Source organism: Rutidosis leptorrhynchoides, chromosome 3 (genome assembly GCF_046630445.1).
Source record: "Rutidosis leptorrhynchoides isolate AG116_Rl617_1_P2 chromosome 3, CSIRO_AGI_Rlap_v1, whole genome shotgun sequence".
Taxonomy (NCBI): Eukaryota; Viridiplantae; Streptophyta; class Magnoliopsida; order Asterales; family Asteraceae; genus Rutidosis; species Rutidosis leptorrhynchoides.
Window position 1 is genome coordinate 367,983,629 of NC_092335.1, and position 21,828 is coordinate 368,005,456.

A 21,828-nucleotide genomic window follows, 5' to 3' on the forward strand; every position below is an offset into this window, starting at 1 on the left:
AACCGGTCACCTTTGGTTTACATTAGCACATTTTAACAAAGTACATAGTTTACAATAATATTTTTCTAAGTTTATAGCCTAAGTTGGAACAAAATAGAAATTATATAGCCATTGAGCAACTTAAATTCTTTAAAAAAAAATTTTATTTTTTTTCCTAACGGGTCAAAACCCCACTTTTTATCGTCCTGAAATCTTACCAAAAAAAACACGAAACCGGGGACGCTAGGCTGGGCGGTTTGCTGGGCGGCCCGCTACTATCGGCGCCCAGGTGGACGCTAGGCTTGGCGGCCCCCAGGACCTCACCGATGGGAGCACTCTTAGTGTACTATTTTATTTGACTTTTAACCGTGCATCGCACGAGTATGTATGTGTGTGTGTGTGTGTGTATATATATATATATATATATAGCCAAAAGTTTAAATGAGGACCATAAAAAAGGCGAGAACTGTGAGAACTTTTGATTTATAAAGATTTTTACATGTAACTAGATTGAATCGCACATAAACCTTGATAAAGAGTATGAATGAACATAAAATAGTTAAAAACACTTATATTTTACCTATATAATTAAATATATAGTTTCTAGTTCACATGTGCATATTTGTTTCCGAACATGTGAACAGTTTCATATAATTAACAATTTAACATGTAATTTGGGCTAATGAACATATGTTTGTTAATGATATGTGCATCAATTAACATTTGCATGTAATTTATTGTATTTAAACGCATAAAAGCTATTAAATTAAATAGTTCTAGCAGTTCTCATATTTTTAGTGGTTCTCGTTTGAACCTGCCTATATATATATATATATATATATATATATATATATATATATATATATATATATATATATATATATATATATATATATATATATATATAAACTAATTAAACTGTAAATTTCTATTTTCTAAACTTATATAATGATTATTATTTGATTTGATGGCACTAGTGACCACATCTTTGGCTTCCCGACTTAATTTCTTTCTATACATCTCAAATTCTCAATTCTAACCATTTATTAAAAAATGTTAGATCATTAAAATTAAGATACAGTTAACTACAATGAATTTACGACAATTGACCTGCATTATACAACAACATAAACAACCTTAACTCTGTGCATATATTACTACTCCGTATCTTTTAGTTATGTGAAGAGAGTGACTACATCTCTACGATAACCTCGAACAATTAGTATTCTAGGAACATTTTCAACCAACAAATCCATATACTCCATGTACAAATACGCAGGATGTTTCATCGGTGGCGGTGGTAGGCTCACCAGCACCACCGCAGCCATTCGTGAGTTATTCATAATTGTCGCGTTCAGCTTAAGCGTCGTGTACAAAAACTTATCAACTTGTTGTTCATTTACAACCACTTTTTTCCCATCCGCAATCATCGGTTTCCCTTCTCGTTCCGCTCGTTCTTTCATTTCCGTCAAGTACTTTTTGACCCGTCGTTGCGCTGCAGTAAACGCTTCAACCGATTCTTCTTGTGGGTCCCTACGATGGTCCCACGTTTTCATCGATATGACTATCACTTCAGCCTGCATTCGAAGATCGTAAAGAAACTTTTTTACGTCCGTTTTCAATTCTTCCGCGTCAGAATCCTCCTCAGCAGCGCAAAACACGCGGATTTTACAATTATCGAATATTTGTTTGGTTAATAAAAGCTGAGATAAAAGTAACATTAATCCACCATCTCTAACAATCCAATACAAATCGATCGTCCCGTACTGTCGTTGATACTCATTCGGCCATTCATCGAGTCCTTTGACTATCACAACCGCTTTATTAGCGACAATACAATCGTTAATTATCGACACAAAAGTAGACGGGATTTCAGTCAAGTTTTCGCTTCGCCATATTTCAGGATAACGAATTACAACTATATTCGGCTTTAAATTACCTAACCCCATTGTCTGAACGATTCCTCGAAATCCATCAGACATGGTGGGGGCCACTATTATTTCGGCCACGCTTTCACACCGTCTGTAGTCTGTGTAAGCAGCTAGTTGTTTTCGGGCAGTTTTAGCATCGTCAGCACATTGATGATAGTCTCCGTCTAATATAGAGACGAAAATAGACATTCCCCTGCCTTTTTTCTTCATGCAGTTTGCGAAATCCGCAAGCTTTGGATGACAAGGCACATTATCGGGTAACTTGCCCCACGGTCGACAGAAAATAAGCGGTATAGGGTACCAGTTCTTTGGATGAACATTGTTTGCTGTAACATTTAGGAAAAAAAAAAAAGATATTAGATCATAACCACTTTTTATATAAGAGTAAATTTTACCAATAGTACTTTTGGTTTACATTTAATTACAACAATCGTCCCTATCTTTTGAAAATTACAACGATAACGATAGTACCTTTTGTTTTCATGAAATTACACCAATCGTCCTTATTTTTTTGAAATTACACTGATCATCCCTGACTTATCTATATTTGTACGTTGATGGTCCCTTCTATTTGTGCACATTAGATCATAGCCATTTTTTATATAAGAGTAAATTATACGTTTTGGTTTACATTTAATTACACCATTCGTCTTTATCTTTTGAAAATTACAACAATAGTCCTTTGATTTTCATGAAATTACATCAGTCATCCTTATATTATGAAAATTAGATCAATCGACTTCTATGAAAATTACATTGATCGTCCTCGACTTATCCAAAATTGTGCGTGGATGGTCCCTCTTATTAATGCACATTTTAAATAAGTCATGACCATTAACGTACACTTTTATATAAGTTGGGGAAAATAAGTGTAAATTTTGAAAGATAAGGAGGATTAGTGTTATATCATCAAAACTACATGGACGACTGTTGTAATTTCTAAGAAATAACGATGATTGATGTAATTTCTAAAAAAAATAAGGATGATTGATGTAATTTCATGTTTTCATGTGGCCTATTAATGGAGAAAAGGGTCACAAACATTCAAGGAATACCTCGATTAGTTCGAGCCATCCCCACATAACATGAACATGAAAATCTTTATCGTCTCAAGTAAGTTAACAACTAGTAATGAACTCACCTCCTAATGATCGAAGACTCCGAAGGGCTAGTTGGAAATACGCGCTCTTGAAACCATCGCCCCAGTCGCCAGCTTTTCCCTTAATGCTCACGTACCAGTATATTAGGCTAACGAGAGATAATGACACCACGGTGAACAACCAAGAAATTAAAAACATGATAACTGCAACCAAACAAAACAAAACAAAGATTTTAACATCAATGTTCTTTATAGTTTAAGCTTATATACTACTGGAAATTAGAGAAAGTTTAAAAGTTGCATACCGATACAAAGACATGCTCCAAAAAGAGAGGCGCTCCAGTGATGAAATTTCCAGCGAGGACGCCAGCTAGGCGCGTCTAAAAGATCGAGAAGAAAGCAGGATAAGTTGACACCAGCATAACACAGAAGATAGAACATTGTTATGGTTGGGGAGATAAGATCTAGATTCCCAATTACGACACACCCAATACACAAAAATGCAGTAAACAAAGTTGCAATGTGAGGTTCACTGTTATCTGGAACTTTAAAGTAGTTAAGAACAGGTAGAATGTTGTCGTTGGCTATTGCTGCAAGCAGACGTGGGGCCCCTGTTAGGCTTTGTAAAGCAGCACCCAATGTTGAAAGAATAATGCCTACGTATATAATTGTTGAAGATGGCCATGCGATCGTTGCTGTCAGTAATCTATATTAATTTCTGTTAGTGTCATTTTTTTTTTTTTTTTTGTATACCTGGCTATCTGACTCGCTGTTAAAACAGAAAAAGAAAAACAACTGATATAAACGGTCACCTGTCAGTATAAAGTTTTTCTCTGGTTGCAACGGATCCAAAAAGAAATACGGAGACGAAATACATGAAAGTAGTTGTTAGCGTTGCTGAAAGTGTGCCGATAGGAATAGAGCGTTGGGTGTCTTTTAATGAAGCTGAGCGGTTAGAACCAGCCATAATGCCCGTTACCGCAGGAAAAAATAGTCCTACCAATGCACTTAATACAAACATAAAAAGAAAATGTTAGAAGCCATTTATCATATCAAACATGGTTACAAGAATCGCTACTCGGAGAGTACTCAGTCGTGACTCTTTGAGGGAGTACGGGAACTCGAGTAATTGGATTGGATTTTTTATACATTTATATAATTTATTTCAAAATTATATTTCTAAATATACAAAAAATTCATAAACATAAACGTTAACATATTGTCCAGAATTATAAACATAATCTTCATTTGTTTAAAAAATTTTAAATTCTAATTTAAATTAATATTAAAATCTTGACCAGTATTGACTTTGACCTGTTTTGACTGAAAAATCCGATTTTGACCAACTAAATTCGATTTTGACCCATTGACAGACGATGACTAATTAAGCACTCGGATGTTGGAAAATCGGCTCGGCCAGTTCCAGGAAGTACACAGCATTAATAGGAACACTGCTATCAAATAATAGGAATACCAAAATATAACATTATCGAGGTAACCCGACAACCACAACCTTGGGTTCAAGTCCGACTTAGGACATATGTATATATATATTTTTGTGATTTTTTGAGAATACTTGCCTTTTAAATAAATAAAATTAAAATGCTACGGAAACTTACGTTATCCAAAGAAAAAAAACTTACTTGAAGTTCCAGTATCGATTTCCATCAGGGTCAGGTATCCCAGCAGCATTTGTTTTTTGATAATTTGAACTCCAATTATCGCTAAAATAATTTGAACTCAGCCCTGTGACCCCCTCAACTTCAACCATTGTCAAAAAAAAATTAAGGTTAGTTATAATTCTCAAGAAAAAAAAAAAAAGGACAAAAATTTACAATAAAACCGCACCTGGTTTATCCCTTCTTGCCAAAAGTATCCCCATAAAAATGCAAAACAATGAGAATAAAACAGGTAAAAGAAAGGCAGGTGCCACCTTGTTAATTATTTTTACACCGCCAAAAACTATAAGAACTAAAATAACGGTAACAACAATTCCGTAAATTTGCAGGTCGTGTAAACTTGGACTAGTAATCGGTTCTGCAACTCGAGTGCCATTTATTTCTGTTACAGTTTCTGCATCAACAATTTCATGCTAACTAAAATACGTATAAAATGTTTCTAAATTAAATATTTACTAAGAGTAAATTAGACCGATAGTCCTTGTCGTTTACATGAAATTACAACAATCGTTCTTATTTTCTAAATGTTACAGCGGTCGTCCTTGTGGTTTTATTGAAAGTAACCAATCGTCCTTATGTTTCAAAATATTACACTGTTCGTCCGTAACTTATTCAAAATGTGTATATATAGGAGGTACCATAAACGTACACTTTTTGGTAGGTTGATCAGTGTAATTTTTAAAAGATAAAGACAGTTGGTGCAATTTCATGAAAACTAGAGGGACTATCACTGTAATTTTCAAAGAATAAGGACTATTGGTGTAATTTTATAAAAACATACTAATTATTCGTTTATTTACCTCTAAAGATCCCAGCTTTTGGTACAGCATCTAGAAATGTTTCCACTGCTCCCAAAACATACCTAGAAAAAGTTTAAGTATACATGTATATATACATATATGTTAGTACAACATACACGATGATAACTATAGTAAGCAACTCACAATTATATATATGCTCACATAGCACCGGCAACTGCGTTTCCTAAAAAGAAACAAAGCCCTATGCTGACTCCAACTTCAGGTCCCAACGCGCGACCAATAAGATAGTAAGGGCCGCCACCCTGAACAAAAATAAACCAAAAAGCGCAGATTATGATAATGATTTCAGAAGGAAAATGCAATGTAGATAGATATATACATACCTTCATCGCACCATTAGTTGCAATAGCACTCAATGAAACGGCAGTCAAGAATGTACATAAGCCGCATAAGGCTACTAAAAGTAAGGATTGACTTATGCCAGCAATGCCAATAATCCTGCAAAGTTTGAAAATCACATTACAGTCAAAATTTATGCTCAGAACATAACATTACATATTTTGTTAATATCAAACTTTTTTTTTTTAGGATGAGATAAATATCTAGGGGCCAGGGAAAAGGGTCGGAAACAGTTACGGGATAACCCGGTTAGGCAACGTAGATCAGAGTCATCTTCCCTGGGTAGCTTGAACAGGGAAAACCTTATTCGTTTATATCTCTAACACTTCATTAACAGACGACTAAATATATGAATTACATTACGTTACGATACATAATAATATAAGGAACAAAGAGAGATACCAAGAAAACCGGATGTAGTAAATGATACCCAAAATATTTTGCAAGCATGGAATAAATACTCCCATCATCGTACCCAATTTGACACCGCCACTAGTCTGCTTCATGTAGTTATAAAATAAAGTGAATAACCACAAGATAACAAAATTACGATTGACAATATATGGTGAGGAACCTTTAACATAACAAGAAACCATAAGAAAAATATTTCTTAGTGAAGTTTAGAACCTTTGGATTACGTGCAGCAGCTGATGCATCTTCACCGTCTTTTTCAACACCGCTTTTAGGAGTGGACGGGATCTGCTCTCCTGTCATGCTGACATTAGAAACTCAGACCATCAGTTTTGTAACTTGTTTTTGAAAAAACAAACATACAAACAACAGGTACCTTTTGAGACCGAGAATATTTACAAGAGAATCGAATCCAAATAACTCTAGTTTAGATTCTCTGCGAGCACCATTGGCTCCTCGATTATTACGCATCGACTCTTCTCTTGCTGGCTGCTTACTTTTTACTTTCCTGTCATATACAAATCAACTTTAAAAAAGTAAGCAATAGAAATACAGGGGGAAAAATGTATACCAACTTCAAAGAATTGGTGGCCTTAGATGATGATGATGATGATGATGATGGTGATCCGGGATCAAAAGAGGACATTTCGAGGACGACGGGATCATTATCGTGGGCCACGACTGGACCGTAACCATGACCTCCTCGTGATTCTGATGATGTAATATCATCGTCTTCGGAGCCTGAAATCTCTTCATTCCTCATCCGAAACAAGAATTAACCAGCTGAAAGCAATACACAAGGAGAAACAAATACTTTTGTATTTGTATATATGTAATATATGAAAAAAATGAGACGGAAATGTAAGAAATTGACGAATATCTAATGCCGGAGATGATTATGTGTGTATAAAGCCTTTGAAGGATACCAAATCCTTTGAAGGGAGGGAAAGGTTGGTGGTTTTGAATAGAGAGCAGAAAAATAGGGAAAAAAATCTTATTGTTTCTCTATTTTGATATTTATACAAATTTTTAGATTTTATTAATGGTGGACATGATCAAAAGATTCAAACCAATAATTTTGTATTTCATATATATGGGCATGGGCATTATAAGATTCATTATCCTCTAGACACAAAACTCGGTTACTCTGTCAACTAGGGGTGGTCAGGTTTTGGTTTGAAACCGTGGAACCCGAAAACCAAACCGAAAAAAACCAAACCGAATTTGAAAAACGATTTTCGGATCGAGTCAAACCGAAACCAAATTTGAATTCGGTTTTCGGTTTTGAAAATTCTGAATTCGGTTTAACCGAAAACCGAATTCAAAACCGAATTCAATGTTTTTATACATTTAATTTGTATATTTATGTTTTAATGTCGTCGTAGTTTAGGATCCAATCAATAAAATATATTCTCACCCATATGATGATTTGATAACTCATAATATAATTATGTTACTAAAATTATTATGTTCTTCTTCTTAATTACAGAAGCGGTAAACATCATAATTAAGCTGTAAATATTAATAAATCATCGAATTCTTTATAATTTAATAGTACGTCATTGTTTTAGAATATAAATAACTAAAAAATTAGTAACGCCACAATTAAACTATCATCGTTCTCAGTTTTTTCATAATATTTGGTTTTAACCGAAAACCGAATCCGAATTTGAATTCGGTTTTCGGTTCGGTTCGGTTTTAACTTTGAATTCGGTTTTCGGTTTTGCCCAAAAAAATTTCAAAACCGAATACACCGAACCGAATAAACCGAACAAACCGAAAATCGAACCGATGAACACCCTACTGTCAACTAAACTTAGGAACAAAAATTTATTTAGTGTAAATAATAAACCAATTTGCTTTATCATTATCTAGCCACAAACATAGAGCAAATTGGTTTAGAAACCATTTAAATCAAAACCAACAGCAAACACAAATTAAAATCAGAAAAATTTTCATTCATCAGAGTTCTGAAAATGCAAAAACAAAACAGTATACAACATTATTAATATTACTACCTCAAATAATCAGTCTTCATATTCGTTGGCTTATTGCTACTTAGTTTCTTACACCCCTAACAACCTATAATAATAATTAATATATATAAAATAAAAAAAAAAGTAAACCCAACTTGAAGGCTGAACTATCGGTACAGAAATTGGAAAAAGAAACCAGTGGTGATATTGTTGAATTACTGCTCTGAACCAACATCGCCCCACCGAACCTTGTACCTAGCTGCAAGATAGTGGGACCCAACAGGACCCCGACTACCATACGGGTAGTACTCAGGTACAATCTTCTTATCTTCAAGCTCCTTTAATACAGGACTAAATAATGACCAAGCTGCATCTAGTTCATCACTCCTTATAAAAAGTCGTCTTTCTCCTTCAATCGCATCAAGAAGAAGTCTTTCATATGCATCAGGAATCTCCTTCGAATACCTGTTTAAATAATCTAAGCGAATTATATTCAAGAATTTATTTCACCTTCACTCTGGGACCCACAAGACCAAAAAAAAAAGAAAAAAGTATTCACCTTGCTGCATAAAGAAGATTGAGGTTACTTCGATCCAAACGCATCCCCAAACCAGGAACTTTGTTATTGATTTTGAGATATATGGCTTCATCAGGTTGTACACGTATAACAAGCTCGTTTGTTGCTAGATCAAGATCCGTCCCGATATTCTTGTTATATAAATTTCCCGGTACGTGTCTGAATTGCACTCTTATCTCAGCCCTGAATAAAAAGAAAAGAAAATTAAGTATTTAAATAGTAGTATAACACAACTGCACCATATCATTATATTATTTATTTTTATTTACGAACCTACGATCATGTAAAGCTTTTCCAGCCTTCATTAAAAAGGGGACTCCGTCCCATCTGGCATTGTCGATAAATAGAGCAGCAGCAGCAAAAGTTGGTGTAAGACTGTTGGTTGGTACGGTTTTGTCATCGGTGTAAGCCGGGTACTTAACACCGCCTCTCGTGTGACTCTTATATTGTCCGATAACAACGTCATCGAGATTTAAAGGCCTCATGGAACGTAAAACTTTCACCTGTAAACCAACAAAAAAAAATGTAACTTGGAACACTTACAAAAGGGTGATGATCTGTACACCACCAAAATTATCTGTACAGTAAACCACTAAAGATGCTTTATAATGTTGTACGGTACTACCATTTAAAGCAGGTTTAGTGGTGTAAGGATAAATTTTGTTTTGGTGGAGTACATATCACATATTAAGATTGTAATGTGATCTTAGCTCTATATTGCAAATTTATTATCATCCTTACTAAAATGCAAAACAAAAATAAGACAGATTTTTGGGGAAAAATTATCCTGAAAACTATAATGTTCCTATAATTTTCTTAAAGAAAACATATTTGCAACTATATGCCAAGTACATAAATTTATATTATAAGAAATAAAACCTTTTCGTTTCTGATATCTTCGGCATCCAAACTGACGGGGGTTTCCATGGCAAAAAGGGCCAATATCTGAAGCAGATGGTTTTGCATAATGTCTCTAATGATTCCATAATTGTCAAAGTATCTAAAGATAAAAAAAATAAACAAGGTAAATAAATGTCTTGTAAGCATATAATTAAAAGAAATTTCTTTAATTAAGTTAAGGATAATTACCCTCCTCGTCCTTCAGTGCCGAAATCTTCAGCAAATATGAATTGTACATTCCTTATATACTGTCTTGACCACAAGGGCTCAAAAATTAAGTTTGAAAACCGAAGAACCGAAAGGTTCTCCACTAACTCTTTACCAAGATAATGATCTATTCTGCAAAATAGTAATAAATTTTCATTAAATTAATGTATTGCTTCACTTTTATCACAAAAAAAATATTGTTAAAGGTAACTAAACCTACCTGAAAATTTGTTCTTCATCCAAGTATTGTTTAAGAGATCTTGTTAATGCAGCAGATGATTCAGAATCTCTACCAAATGGTTTTTCCACAATTACCCTCGTCCATCCATTTGCAGATGATGCTGATGAGCTGGCACATTTAACAGCATCTATGAATATATTTGGTGGAATCGATAAATAGAAAAGACGGTTTGCCACCCTTCCGCCCTACATCAAGATTAATACTTGTCAGACTAAAATCTTGCATGATAAAGTTAGTTGTTTAATCAACTATGATAAACGAACTCAAGTAATCATGCATGAATTCTATAGTTGCAATATAATACTTAAGTTGCTAAATATGCAAAAAACAATAAAAAGTTAAAAAACACTAAACTTTGCAAGAGACTAAGGTGATGTTTGTTTTTTAAGATGTTTTTGTCTGAAGATCTGCAGACTGTAAAGAAGATGTGGCGAAAAGGTAAGTATGCTGAATAAAGAAAGACTGTTTGTTTTTATGTCTGCAAAAAATTAATCGTGTCTACAGCACTTAGAAGCTTAACTCTAAGTCTGTGAGGTTGCAAACAGTATAAGATATTATTTTATCGTATGTCTTTAGAAAAACAAACAGTTTGCAGTAAAAATGTTTGCGCGCCAACATAAGACATAATAAGATCTGCACACTGAAAAACAAACAACACCTAAATACTATTAATGTATGTAGGCTTCGGCAGAGGCTTACTTGGTGGTTAAGTTAGGGTTTGGAACCCTAATTTAAATGGGCCGGGCTTAGGTTAATTAGACTAGGGTTTGTCTTAATCCTTGTCTATAAATACTCTCTTATACGTACATGCTTTGTATCACCTCCAAATTAATAATATACTCTCTAGTTCCAAAGTGGATGTAGGTTTCACATCGAAACTGAACCACTATAATTCTCGTGTTCTTTTATTCTGTGTTTATTATTCGGTTGCTTGGTTCTACTCTGATAGAAGGCAGATTTAGCCTTAACAACTGGTATCTAGAGCTCCAGGTTTAAACCCTAGCCGATTGCAAAACAAAAAAATAAATCAGATCAGATTGCAGCTGCTGTTCCAGATTGCAGGAGTTCTAACCCTAGCCGCCGCTGCTGTTGTTGCTGATTTTTTACAGATCAGATTGCAGGTTATTGCTGATGTTTTTACAGATCATATTGCAGATCAGATTGCAGGTGCTAAACCCTAGCCGCCACCAGACTCTGCAGATCAACCCTAGCCGCCACCGGACTCTGCAGATCAACCCTAGCCGCCACCAGACTCTGCTGTTACAGATCCAGATCAACCCTAGCTGCCATCAGACTCTACTGTTACAAATCAGATTGTTGTTGTCCTCAGATCCAATATTTTTTTACAATGGCAGAAGAAGGAAGGATCAAAATCGACAAGTTTGATGGGCAAGATTTTGGGTGGTGGAAGATGCAGGTTGAAGATTTGTTATGTCAGAAGGATCTGATCGAAGCCTTGAATGAGAATAAACCAGAAGAAATGAAAGACGACGAGTGGAAAACACTTGACAGGAAAGCCCTAGCAGTTGTCAGACTCACGTTGACAAAAAGTGTTGCCTTTAACATTGTGAACGAAACCACGACACATGGTTTGATGAAAACCTTAGCAAATATGTATGAGAAGCCGTCTGCTTCTAACAAGGTGTTTTTGATCAGACAGTTGGTAAACACCAGGTTGAAAGAAGGTGCTTCAGTAACAAATCATGTTAATAACTTCAACAATATTATCTCTCGGTTACTGTCAGTTGATATCAAGTTCGATGACGAATTCAAAGCTCTTCTATTATTATCTTCGTTACCTGAAAGCTGGTCAGGTTCAGTCACAGCTATCAGTGGATCCACAGAGTCCTCAAAGCTAAAGTTTGAGAGCATTCGTGATTTTATTCTTGGGGAAGATATAAGAAGAAAGAGCTCAGGAGAACCATCAGGAAACTTGCTGAGCACAGAAGAGAGGGGTAGGAGAAAAGACAGAAGTAACACCACCAGGGGCAGGTCAAAGTCAAGAAGGAGGAGTGTGTCGAGAACGAGGAATGATATTAAATGTTGGAATTGTCAGGAGACTGGGCACTTCCGAAACCAGTGCACTAAGCCAGTAACATCATCAAAGCCAAAAAAAGTTAATGTTGCAATTGCAACAGATGATTATGATAACGTCCTTGTTTGCTGCATTGAGAATACAATTGATGCGTGGGTTATGGATTCAGGAGCATCGTTTCATGCTACTCCAAGTCCACATTTGATGAAGAATCTACGAACAGGTAATCTTGATAAAGTTCGTTTGGCTAATGATCATTGTCTTGACATTACAGGGATTGGAGACTTAGAGCTGAAGACCTCTTTGGGTACTAATTGGACCTTGGAAAATGTCCGAGTTATTCCTGGCCTAAAGAAGAAACTAATCTCTGTTGGACAGCTTGATGATCAAGGATATAGTGTGCTATTTGGTGAAGGTCAGTGGAAAGTAATAAAGGGGAACTTAGTAATAGCCAAGGGTAAGAAGAGAGGCACTCTTTATATGGTAGAAGTTCCAGCTAATGAAGTAAATACAGTTTCCAATGATCGTAGCTTAACCAGTCAGTGGCACCAACGTTTAGGTCGCATGAGTGACAAAGGAATGAAAATGCTAGTGTCTAATGGTAAAATTCCTGGTCTGAAGAGAGTTGAATCGGACTTTTGCGAGTCATGTGTTCTAGGAAAGAAGAAGAAGGTCACCTTTGCAAAAGCAGGCAGAACATTAAAGGCTCAGAAGTTGAAGCTAGTACACACGGATGTGTTCGGGCCTACTCCTGTTTCTTCATTGGGAGGAGCACGTTATTATGTTACTTTCATCGATGAATCAACACGCAAGGTATGGGTTTACTTTCTTAAAAATAAATCTGATGTATTTGAAGCTTTTAAGAAATGGAAATCTGCAGTTGAATTATCTTGTGATTTGAAGGTAAAATGCTTGAAGTCGGATAATGGAGGAGAATACATCAGCACCGAATTCGTTAACTATTGTGCTGATCATGGCATTCGAATGATCAAGACGGTTCCAGGTACTCCACAACAAAACGGAGTTGCAGAAAGAATGAATCGTACTTTAAATGAGAGAGCACGTAGCATGAGACTTAATTGTGGGCTACCAAAGACTCTATGGGCTGATGCATGACAATCTTTGAGACTTAGGGAAAAAGATGTCTTTTGCATTGCCTAATAGATGATCTATATATACAACTAGAAAGTAAAAGTTAGAAGCTATTAATTCTAAATCCCTATAATCAAGCCTATACATAATGTGACAAAATATTTAATGTGAAGCCATATCAGTAATTGATCTCATATGATCTTGTGACATTCACTTCAATAAATGCATATCAGCAGCTATCTTTTTCTGATCTTGTGAGATTCACTTTAGTAAATGCATATCAATAGCTATCTTTGCTGATTTCTTTGACACCCTCCCTCAAATTGATGCTGGACCATTGGTAAGCATCAATTTGCCAACAAGAAACTGATGAGGTTGACGTGGCAATGATTTGGTGAAGATATCAGCAATCTGCATGGTTGAGGAGACATGGGGAAGACTTATTACACGATGATCGTAGGACTCTCTGATGAAGTGGCAATCAATTTCAATATGTTTTGTACGCTCGTGATAAACAGGGTTGGCAGCAATCTGAATGGCACTAGTGTTGTCTGCATGTAAAGGAGTTGGTTGGTTTTGCTGAAAACCAAGTTTTGACAAGAGTCCACGTAACCAAATAACCTCTGAACATGCTGCAGCCATGGCGCGATACTCTGACTCTGTAGAAGACTTCGATACGTGATTCTGCTTTTTGCATTTCCAAGAGATAAGCCCATCTCCAAGGAACATGCACCATCCGGTTGTAGATTTCCCAGTATCTTTACAACCACCCCAATCTGCATCACTATAAGCTTGTAACTGTAGTGATGATCCAGTAGGATAGTATAAGCCACGGTTAGGTGTACCTAGGATGTACCGTATAATGCGTTTAACCGCTATTAAGTGGAGATGCCGAGGGGACTGCATGAATTTGCTAACGGTGTGAACTGCATAGGAGATATCTGGTCGTGTGATGGTGAGGTAGATTAAACTTCCAACTAACTTTCTGTATAAAGTAGGATTCTCAAGAAGTGTCCCCTCGTTCCTTCGGTATTTTACGTTACTTTCCATTGGAGTGTCTACCGGATGACTGACAGTCAGTAAGACCAGCTAATTGCACAAGATCTCGAATATATTTATGTTGATTTACAAAGATCCCTTCTTGTCGATGATGTACCTCTAACCCTAAGAAATAAGTGAGTCGGCCAAGGTCTTTCATTTGAAAACTAGAATGCAACATTTTCTTGACTTCAGTTATTGCTTCCAGATCAGAACCAGTAACCACAATAGCATCCACGTAAACAAGGAGAATAACTGTCCCCTTAGTCGTCTTTTGAAGAAACAGGGAAGAGTCATATTGGCTTTGAACAAATGAAAAACCGAGAAGTGTAGATCGGAACTTCTCAAACCATACCTTGGGTGCCTGTTTCAAGCCATACAAAGAGCGTTTCAGTTTGCAAACATCATTTGGTAATGTAGGCATACCATGGGGAAGCTTTATATAAACTTCTTCTTTCAGATCACCGTGCAAAAAAGCGTTCTTGACATCCATTTGATGTAAAGGCCATGATTGAGAGGAGGCAATAGCTAATATGGTGCGAACAGTAGTCATTTTTGCTACTGGTGCAAAAGTTTCATCATAATCTAATCCGTATTCTTGTTTATTCCCAAGAACAACTAGCCGAGCCTTGTAGCGATCAATTGACCCATCAGAACGAAGCTTGATAGAAAAGACAAACTTGCTGCCCAAAGGTTCATGAAGCAAGAATAAAAATCAGAAATAGAGAGACTATCTTGTTGAATGATAGCTATCTCATGTTCTAATTGAAATCGACGAGCTGTGTTGTTTTGACTATGAAGTTTCTTTAAATGCTCCCACATCTGGGCAGCAGTCTTAAAAGGACGAAGATTCAACACAATGTTGGACTCCATTGAGCTTAGAATCCATGCCATAACTTTAGCATCATTGACCTCCCATTTGGCTTGTTCTGTCTTATTTTTGTCTTCGTCAAGTGAAGGAACTGGACAACTACCATCAATATGGCCCCATAAATCCTTCCCCTTGACAAAAATCTGGAAATGGAATGCCCATGGAAATGGAATGCCCATGCTGAGTAGTTCTTGCCATTAAACCGAACTAGTAAAGCATCAGACTTGTCAAAAGACATGATTTAGCAAGAACTTGAACAAAAGAAAAATTTCTAAAAAAGAGCAACAGGAACTTGGACCGAGAGTAACTAGAAACGAGGAGTGTTGGACTAGGATCAAATGAAAAACAGAATATCAGAACTTTGTAGCTCTAGCTCTGATACCATGACAATCTTTGAGACTTAGGGAAAAAGATGTCTTTTGCATTGCCTAATAGATGATCTATATATGTAACTAGAAAGTAAAAGTTAGAAGCTATTAATTCTATATCCCTATAATCAAGCCTATACATAATGTGACAAAATATTTAATGTGAAGCCATATCAGTAATTGATCTCATATGATCTTGTGAGATTCACTTCAATAAATGCATATCAGCAGCTATCTTTTTCTGATCTTGTGAGATTCACTTTAGTAAATGCATATCAATAGCTATCTTTGGTGATTTCTTTGACAGTAAGCACTACCGCTTATTTGATCAACCGTTCTCCATCAGCTCCTCTTGATTTCAAAATACCCGAAGAAGAATGGAGAGGTAAAGCAATCAGTTATGAGCATCTAAAAATCTTTGGGTGCAGTGCATATGATATTAATAAAGATGGTGACAAACTAGATGCAAAAGCAAAGAAGTACGTGTTCATTGGTTATGGGGGAGATGACATGGGTTACAGGTGATGGGATAACAAGGGAAAACACGTTATCAGAAGTAAACATGCCACCTTCAATGAAGCAGAATTGTACAAGGATTTCAACTCAACACCAAAAGAAAAAGAATCAGTTGAATTTGAGGTTGACACAGAGACAACAAGAGAGGATGAAAGGGAAACTCCAGAGTATGAAACTGAAGTTCCAGTGGGAGTTCCTAACAGTGAAAGCTCGGAATCTGATCACGAGCAGACTTCTGAAAGTGGGAGCTCAGATTCTGATGATGAGCAGCCCCCACAGCCCCCACCACAACCTGACCAGTCCAATTGAGTCAGGAGATCTACACGAGTCACAAGACAGCCCGAGAGGTTTAGTCCAACAGTTAACTATCTTCTTTTGACATAAAATGGGGAACCAGAAAGTTATTCTGAGGCAATGAAGGCGAAAGATTCGTTCCAGTGGGAGCAGGCTATGAAAAGCGAGATGGAATCTTTATTGAAAAATCAAACTTGGAGGTTGACCAAGTTACCACCAGGAAAAAGAGTCTTACAGAATAAATGGGTTTTCAGAGTCAAAGATGAAGTGGATGGTTCTAAACGATACAAAGCAAGATTAGTTGTCAAAGGATTTCAACAAAAGAAAGGAGTCGACTATGCTGAAATCTTTTCTCCAGTAGTGAAGATGACGACGATCAGATTGGTTCTAAGTATGGTGGCAACCGAGAAGTTACACTTAGAACAGTTGGATGTTAAAACAGCCTTTCTGCATGGCAACATTGAAGAAGACATTTATATGTCTCAACCAGAGGGGTTTTGTGTCAAAGGAAAGGAGAATCTTGTGTGTAATCTAAAGAGAAGCTTGTATGGTTTGAAACAAGCTCCCAGACAGTGGTACTTGAAATTTGATAATTTCATGGAGAAGACAGGATTCGTGAGAAGTTCTACAGATCATTGCTGTTATTTGAAGAAGTTCAAGAGCTCCTATATTATATTGCTTCTTTATGTCGATGATATGTTAATTGCAGGTTCTATATGGTTGAAATACGCAATTTGAAGAAGCAATTATCTAGATAATTTGAAATGAAGGATCTTGAGCCAGCTAAGCAGATTCTCGATATGAGTATATGCAGGAATAAAGATGGGTCAGTTTCTTTATCTCAAGAAAAGTATATTCGCAAGGTTCTTGAAAAGTTCAGAATGAATGGTGAGTCTACAAAGCCAAGAAACACACCGTTGGGAAGTCATCTAAAGCTTTCTAAACATCAGTCTCCTAAAACTGAAGTAGAAAAAGCAGAAATGGCTAAGGTTCCTTATGCATCCGTCGTGGGTAGTCTAATGTATGCTATGGTGTGTACAAGACCTGATATAGCACATGCAGTTGGGATGGTTAGTCGCTTTATGTCAGGTCCGGGGAAAGAACATTGGGAAGCAGTGAAGTGGATACTGTGGTATTTAAAGGGTACTCCCAAAGTTGGGTTATGTTTCAAGGGCAGAGATACTACTCTCGGGGGTTATTCTGATGCAAATCTGGGTAGATGCAATAATACCTTCAAGAGCACTACCGGGTATGTATTCACTATAGGAGGAACAGCAGTGAGTTGGATGTCTAAGCTTCAAAAGAGCGTGGCTCTATCTACTACTGAAGCAGAATACATGGCCTTGACTGAAGCCAGTAAAGAACTAGTATGGTTGAAGACATTCATGAAAGAACTGGGCAGCAAACAGACAGAATTTGTCTTATATTGTGATAATGAGAGCGCAATCAAGTTAGCAAAGAATCCAGTCTATCATGCTAAGACGAAGCACATTGGCATGAAGTATCACTTTATCAGAGAACGGATAAGCAATGGAACATTTAATCTGGAGAGCATTTCAGGTTCAAAGAATCCAGCAGATATGTTCACCAAACCAGTAACGCTGGATAAGTTGAAGCTGTGCATAGCTTCAACTGGCCTTCAGGAACATTGAAGAGAAGGCAGGAACTAGAGAGAGAAGAGATGAGCCGAGTCTTGCAAAGCAGAAGTACAAGAGTGCACAAGAGTGCAGATCGATGTTGTTCGAAGCCTCCAAGTGGGAGATTGTTAATGTATGTAGGCTTCGGCAGAGGCTTACTTGGTGGTTAAGTTAGGGTTTGACCAACCCTAATTTAAATGGGCCGGGCTTAGGTTCATGGTTACAAAACTCGGCCAACTCGGCCGAGTAATCGGCGATTACTCCTCTGGAAGAACAAAACGAGTAATCGGTGTCTAACTCGTCCATTTACTCGGTCAACGCCGGTCAACGCCGATCAACGGCGTCGGAAAACTCAGTGAAAAGATGAAGGAAAACAGGAGACGATTAATCTGAGTTCAATAAGGTTTTGATCGATGTCCAACTCCCTAATTTCTCCAACAACTTTCTGGTCCAACTTTTTTCAGAATTGAAATTAAGAGTTCTGAATCGATTTGATGTGTTTGTTTGTTTAGATAGAACAAATTGAAGGAACATACCTGTAATGTCTCGATTTCCATCCATGAAGAGAACAAACAATTTAGGGTTTGGTGACTGAGCGGTTGAAGAAGAAGAAGTGGGTAGCGTGACTGATACTGGTAGGGTTTCTGAGTCATTTTATTAATTTTTAACTTACATTCAAACCCCCTAAAGTTTAACTGTTATTTACTTTAACACCTCAAGTTTAGTTTTTCTTTCAACTTCATTATTAAATATATACAAATCTAACCCCTCCAATTAAAATAAATATTTATATGTAACTAAACTTTACATATTTAACATATATATTTATAAATTTTATATATTTAACATATATATATTCATAAAATGTTTGTTTATAGCTAATATATATATATATTATATATCTATAATATATTGAAAATATTTAGTTATATTAAAAAAGTCAACAAAAGTCAACATCCGAGTACTCCTCCGAGTACTCCCCGAGTCACCGATTACTCCTCAAAAACCTCCGGCCGAGTACTCCCCGAGTCGCGAGTTTTACAACCTTGCTTAGGTTAATTAGACTAGGGTTTGTCTTAATCCTTGTCTATAAATACTCTCTCATATATATATATACATGCTTTGTATCACCTCCAAATTAATAATATACTCTCTAGTTCCAAAGTGGATGTAGGTTTCACATCGAAACTGAACCACTATAATTCTCGTGTTCTTTTATTCTGTGTTTATTATTCGGTTGCTTGTTTGTGATTGCTAATCAATTAGGGTTCTACTCTAATAGAAGGCAGATTTAGCCTTAACAAATACTTCTAGACAAAAATTCTCAAACACTATGGTTTGCATTGCATTTACATTTTTACATTAACCTAATTGGTCCAATATGAAACTATAGAGCCATTTGTTATTATTTAGAAAAGAATGGTTACTTGGTCAGTCTCCAATTCGAATAGAAGGGTTTACACAGTACATTAATTTTTCGTGAAGATGAAGTCATTTGGCACCCATGGCTAAGACGGCGAAAGTGATATTAATAATCAGAGTCAAATTAATGAATATGAAGAGTTTTAAGCTAAATTAATATATGTTACCACATGTTCCTTGAGCTTTTTGGCAAGCTCCAAGAAGTTTTGTTCAGAGTCATATTGACCAGGGTGGTAAAAACATCTTTCAAGAAACTGATCCATCTTTTCACCACAGTTCTCCCTAAAACATTTCATTCAATCAATTCACAAAACTCACAATTAGTAATACCTATATTTGTTTAAGAAAACAATATGAGAATCAAAATAGCCAAAAGAATAATAACACATCTGCATTTACCTCTGATCGATTCTGCATGTCAGTGTCTTGCTAACCATAGTTCTAAGTTCAGCATCACTCATCTTACTACGTGCATATCCAAATATAGTAAAATGCTGCCAAAAATATTTAAATATAAAACCATCGCTAAGCATGCAACGTTTCTAAACAGATAATCTATCGTACGAAAAAGAGCACAAACCTCAGGGAGGAAACCTTCGTAATAAAGTGCAAAAAGTGCAGGAAATATCTTCTTCTTAGCGAGATCGCCTGAAGCTCCAACAACAGTAATACTGACAGTAGACTTGTCTTTATTATAATCAAAACTGCCAATATCTTTAAGTTCTTCTGGAGGTGTAACAGGTGGGACCGACATAATTCCATCATTCAATATCTTAACAGAACCATCACTTTCAGCAGCAGATGATTTCATCGTTGCAGCAACATCTATACACGATCAATATGTAGCACATATGAGCTAAACACATAGCATAAAAATATAAATGTTAAGCATTAGATAAGCCTGATTGCAGATAATGGATTTTAACTCTCGTTTAAGTTTAATCATAAAGAGCAGCATCCATTTTCATGTCCTGATGATATTCATTCTCAATTATTATGGTAACTAACTCAAAATACAAGAGCTGAAAGCACAAAACAGCATCTCACTTATGAATACATTTATTACAATTACAATTTACAATACACATAATTCAGAATTCAATGGGATTCCTGCGGAATTGGAATTGAATTTAGACACCACGCATGTCTAGATTCCATTCCAATTCCACCGGAATCCAAGGGATTCCGTGATCCGTGATCCAAACGGATATATCTTCAACTTACAACAAAAGTCAACCTAGATATAAAGTAAGATTGTTAATCAAATAACATTCATAAACACAAATTAGACATTAATTGCAATAATTAGGTAAGGTATAAACAAATTAAAGTAGCTAGTATAACTAACCGTCTTGCACATTAACAGCTTTAGAGAGTTTTAAGGACAGATTTCTGGAACGACATCGTTTCGAGGATAACGAAATACGGTGATGAATTCGATAATTAGTTCCATTAAAAAAAGATGAATTACTGGAACGATAAACCGATGAGGATGATGATGATGATGCACAATGTGTCGATGGAGAAAACGACGTCGCCATGAGAATAGTTTTGGAGAAGATAGTAGGGTGTATAGATACGGAAGAGTGTATGTATCTATTGATTGATTTGATTTGATTTGATTTGATTTTTGATATAAAAAGAAGTTCGGTAAGGTCGAGATGAAGTCCCTTGATATCTCCGAAAGGCTGTTAGTTTTGAAGAAGCAACAAATGTCAATTAAAGTAAGTATACGCAGTCATTTTGTTTATGACGATTATCAAGTGGGCCTCTAACTAACTACTGTTAATCGTATTGGGCTTTTTATGGGCTGAAATACCTATAAAATATGTCATATGCTTTCAAACCTTAACTTCAGGTATGTTTAATTATCTATTAATTGAATGATTTAATATGGATCATTCACTATTTATTAAACCATCCAAAATTAAAATACTATATTAATCATTCATCACTTTCATTTCCTTTAATATACTGTTAAAATTATATACAGAACATTTATCAAAGAATTAAATTGTTTTTACTGTTCATTAAAGAGGTTAATACATTTATTTTACTTTATTCATAAAGTTCTTTCAAAATGATTATCAAACAACTTGTAAATAACTAGAGGGGGTGAATAGTTACTTAATACGTTTTTAAAACTTTTTCGATGATTAACAAGATTTAATCAACCTTGATCAACTTAATTTACTTAAACTCAATGTGTATAGTGTTATGTTTAAAGTAATGCGGAAAGTAAAATAAAGAACATAAACACAAAGATTTATAGTGGTTCGGGTGGATGTTAACTAATGCACCTTAATCCACTCCCCGATTCACTAATCGGGAGTTTGCTTCACTAAGCCTTTTCTACAAACCTCGTGGAGATTCGATTTACAAATCTTGTACTCCT

The 21,828-nt window shown here is 35.9% G+C and overlaps 2 protein-coding genes across 4 annotated transcripts; both read right to left on the reverse strand.

The window, feature by feature from the left end:
* Positions 1-1,047: 1,047 nt before the first annotated feature.
* Positions 1,048-7,407, reverse strand: LOC139897605 (cation-chloride cotransporter 1-like). 3 transcript variants are annotated; one of them, XM_071880300.1, is made up of 13 exons: positions 6,835-7,407; positions 6,636-6,767; positions 6,476-6,563; positions 6,251-6,345; positions 5,833-5,947; positions 5,651-5,751; positions 5,489-5,550; positions 4,858-5,082; positions 4,653-4,770; positions 3,822-4,016; positions 3,315-3,715; positions 3,052-3,213; positions 1,048-2,236 (listed from the first exon to the last, which is right to left on the reverse strand). In XM_071880300.1, the coding sequence occupies exons 1-13, from the start codon at positions 7,020-7,022 to the stop codon at positions 1,155-1,157; spliced, it is 2,964 nt and encodes a 987-aa protein (XP_071736401.1). In that variant the 5' UTR covers positions 7,023-7,407; the 3' UTR covers positions 1,048-1,154. The 3 variants fall into 3 exon arrangements, with proteins under 3 accessions (XP_071736401.1, XP_071736400.1, XP_071736402.1); XM_071880299.1 differs by having other exon boundaries at positions 6,251-6,348; XM_071880301.1 differs by having other exon boundaries at positions 6,251-6,348; positions 6,636-6,751; positions 6,813-7,407.
* Positions 7,408-8,192: 785 nt separating this feature from the next.
* On the reverse strand, positions 8,193-21,116 carry LOC139897606 (glucose-6-phosphate 1-dehydrogenase, chloroplastic-like). Its single transcript, XM_071880302.1, has 10 exons — positions 20,782-21,116; positions 20,014-20,258; positions 19,833-19,927; positions 19,601-19,715; positions 10,140-10,345; positions 9,902-10,051; positions 9,692-9,812; positions 9,086-9,315; positions 8,795-8,995; positions 8,193-8,700 (listed from the first exon to the last, which is right to left on the reverse strand). The coding sequence occupies exons 1-10, from the start codon at positions 20,972-20,974 to the stop codon at positions 8,451-8,453; spliced, it is 1,806 nt and encodes a 601-aa protein (XP_071736403.1). The 5' UTR covers positions 20,975-21,116; the 3' UTR covers positions 8,193-8,450.
* Between the last annotated feature and the right edge of the window lie 712 nt (positions 21,117-21,828).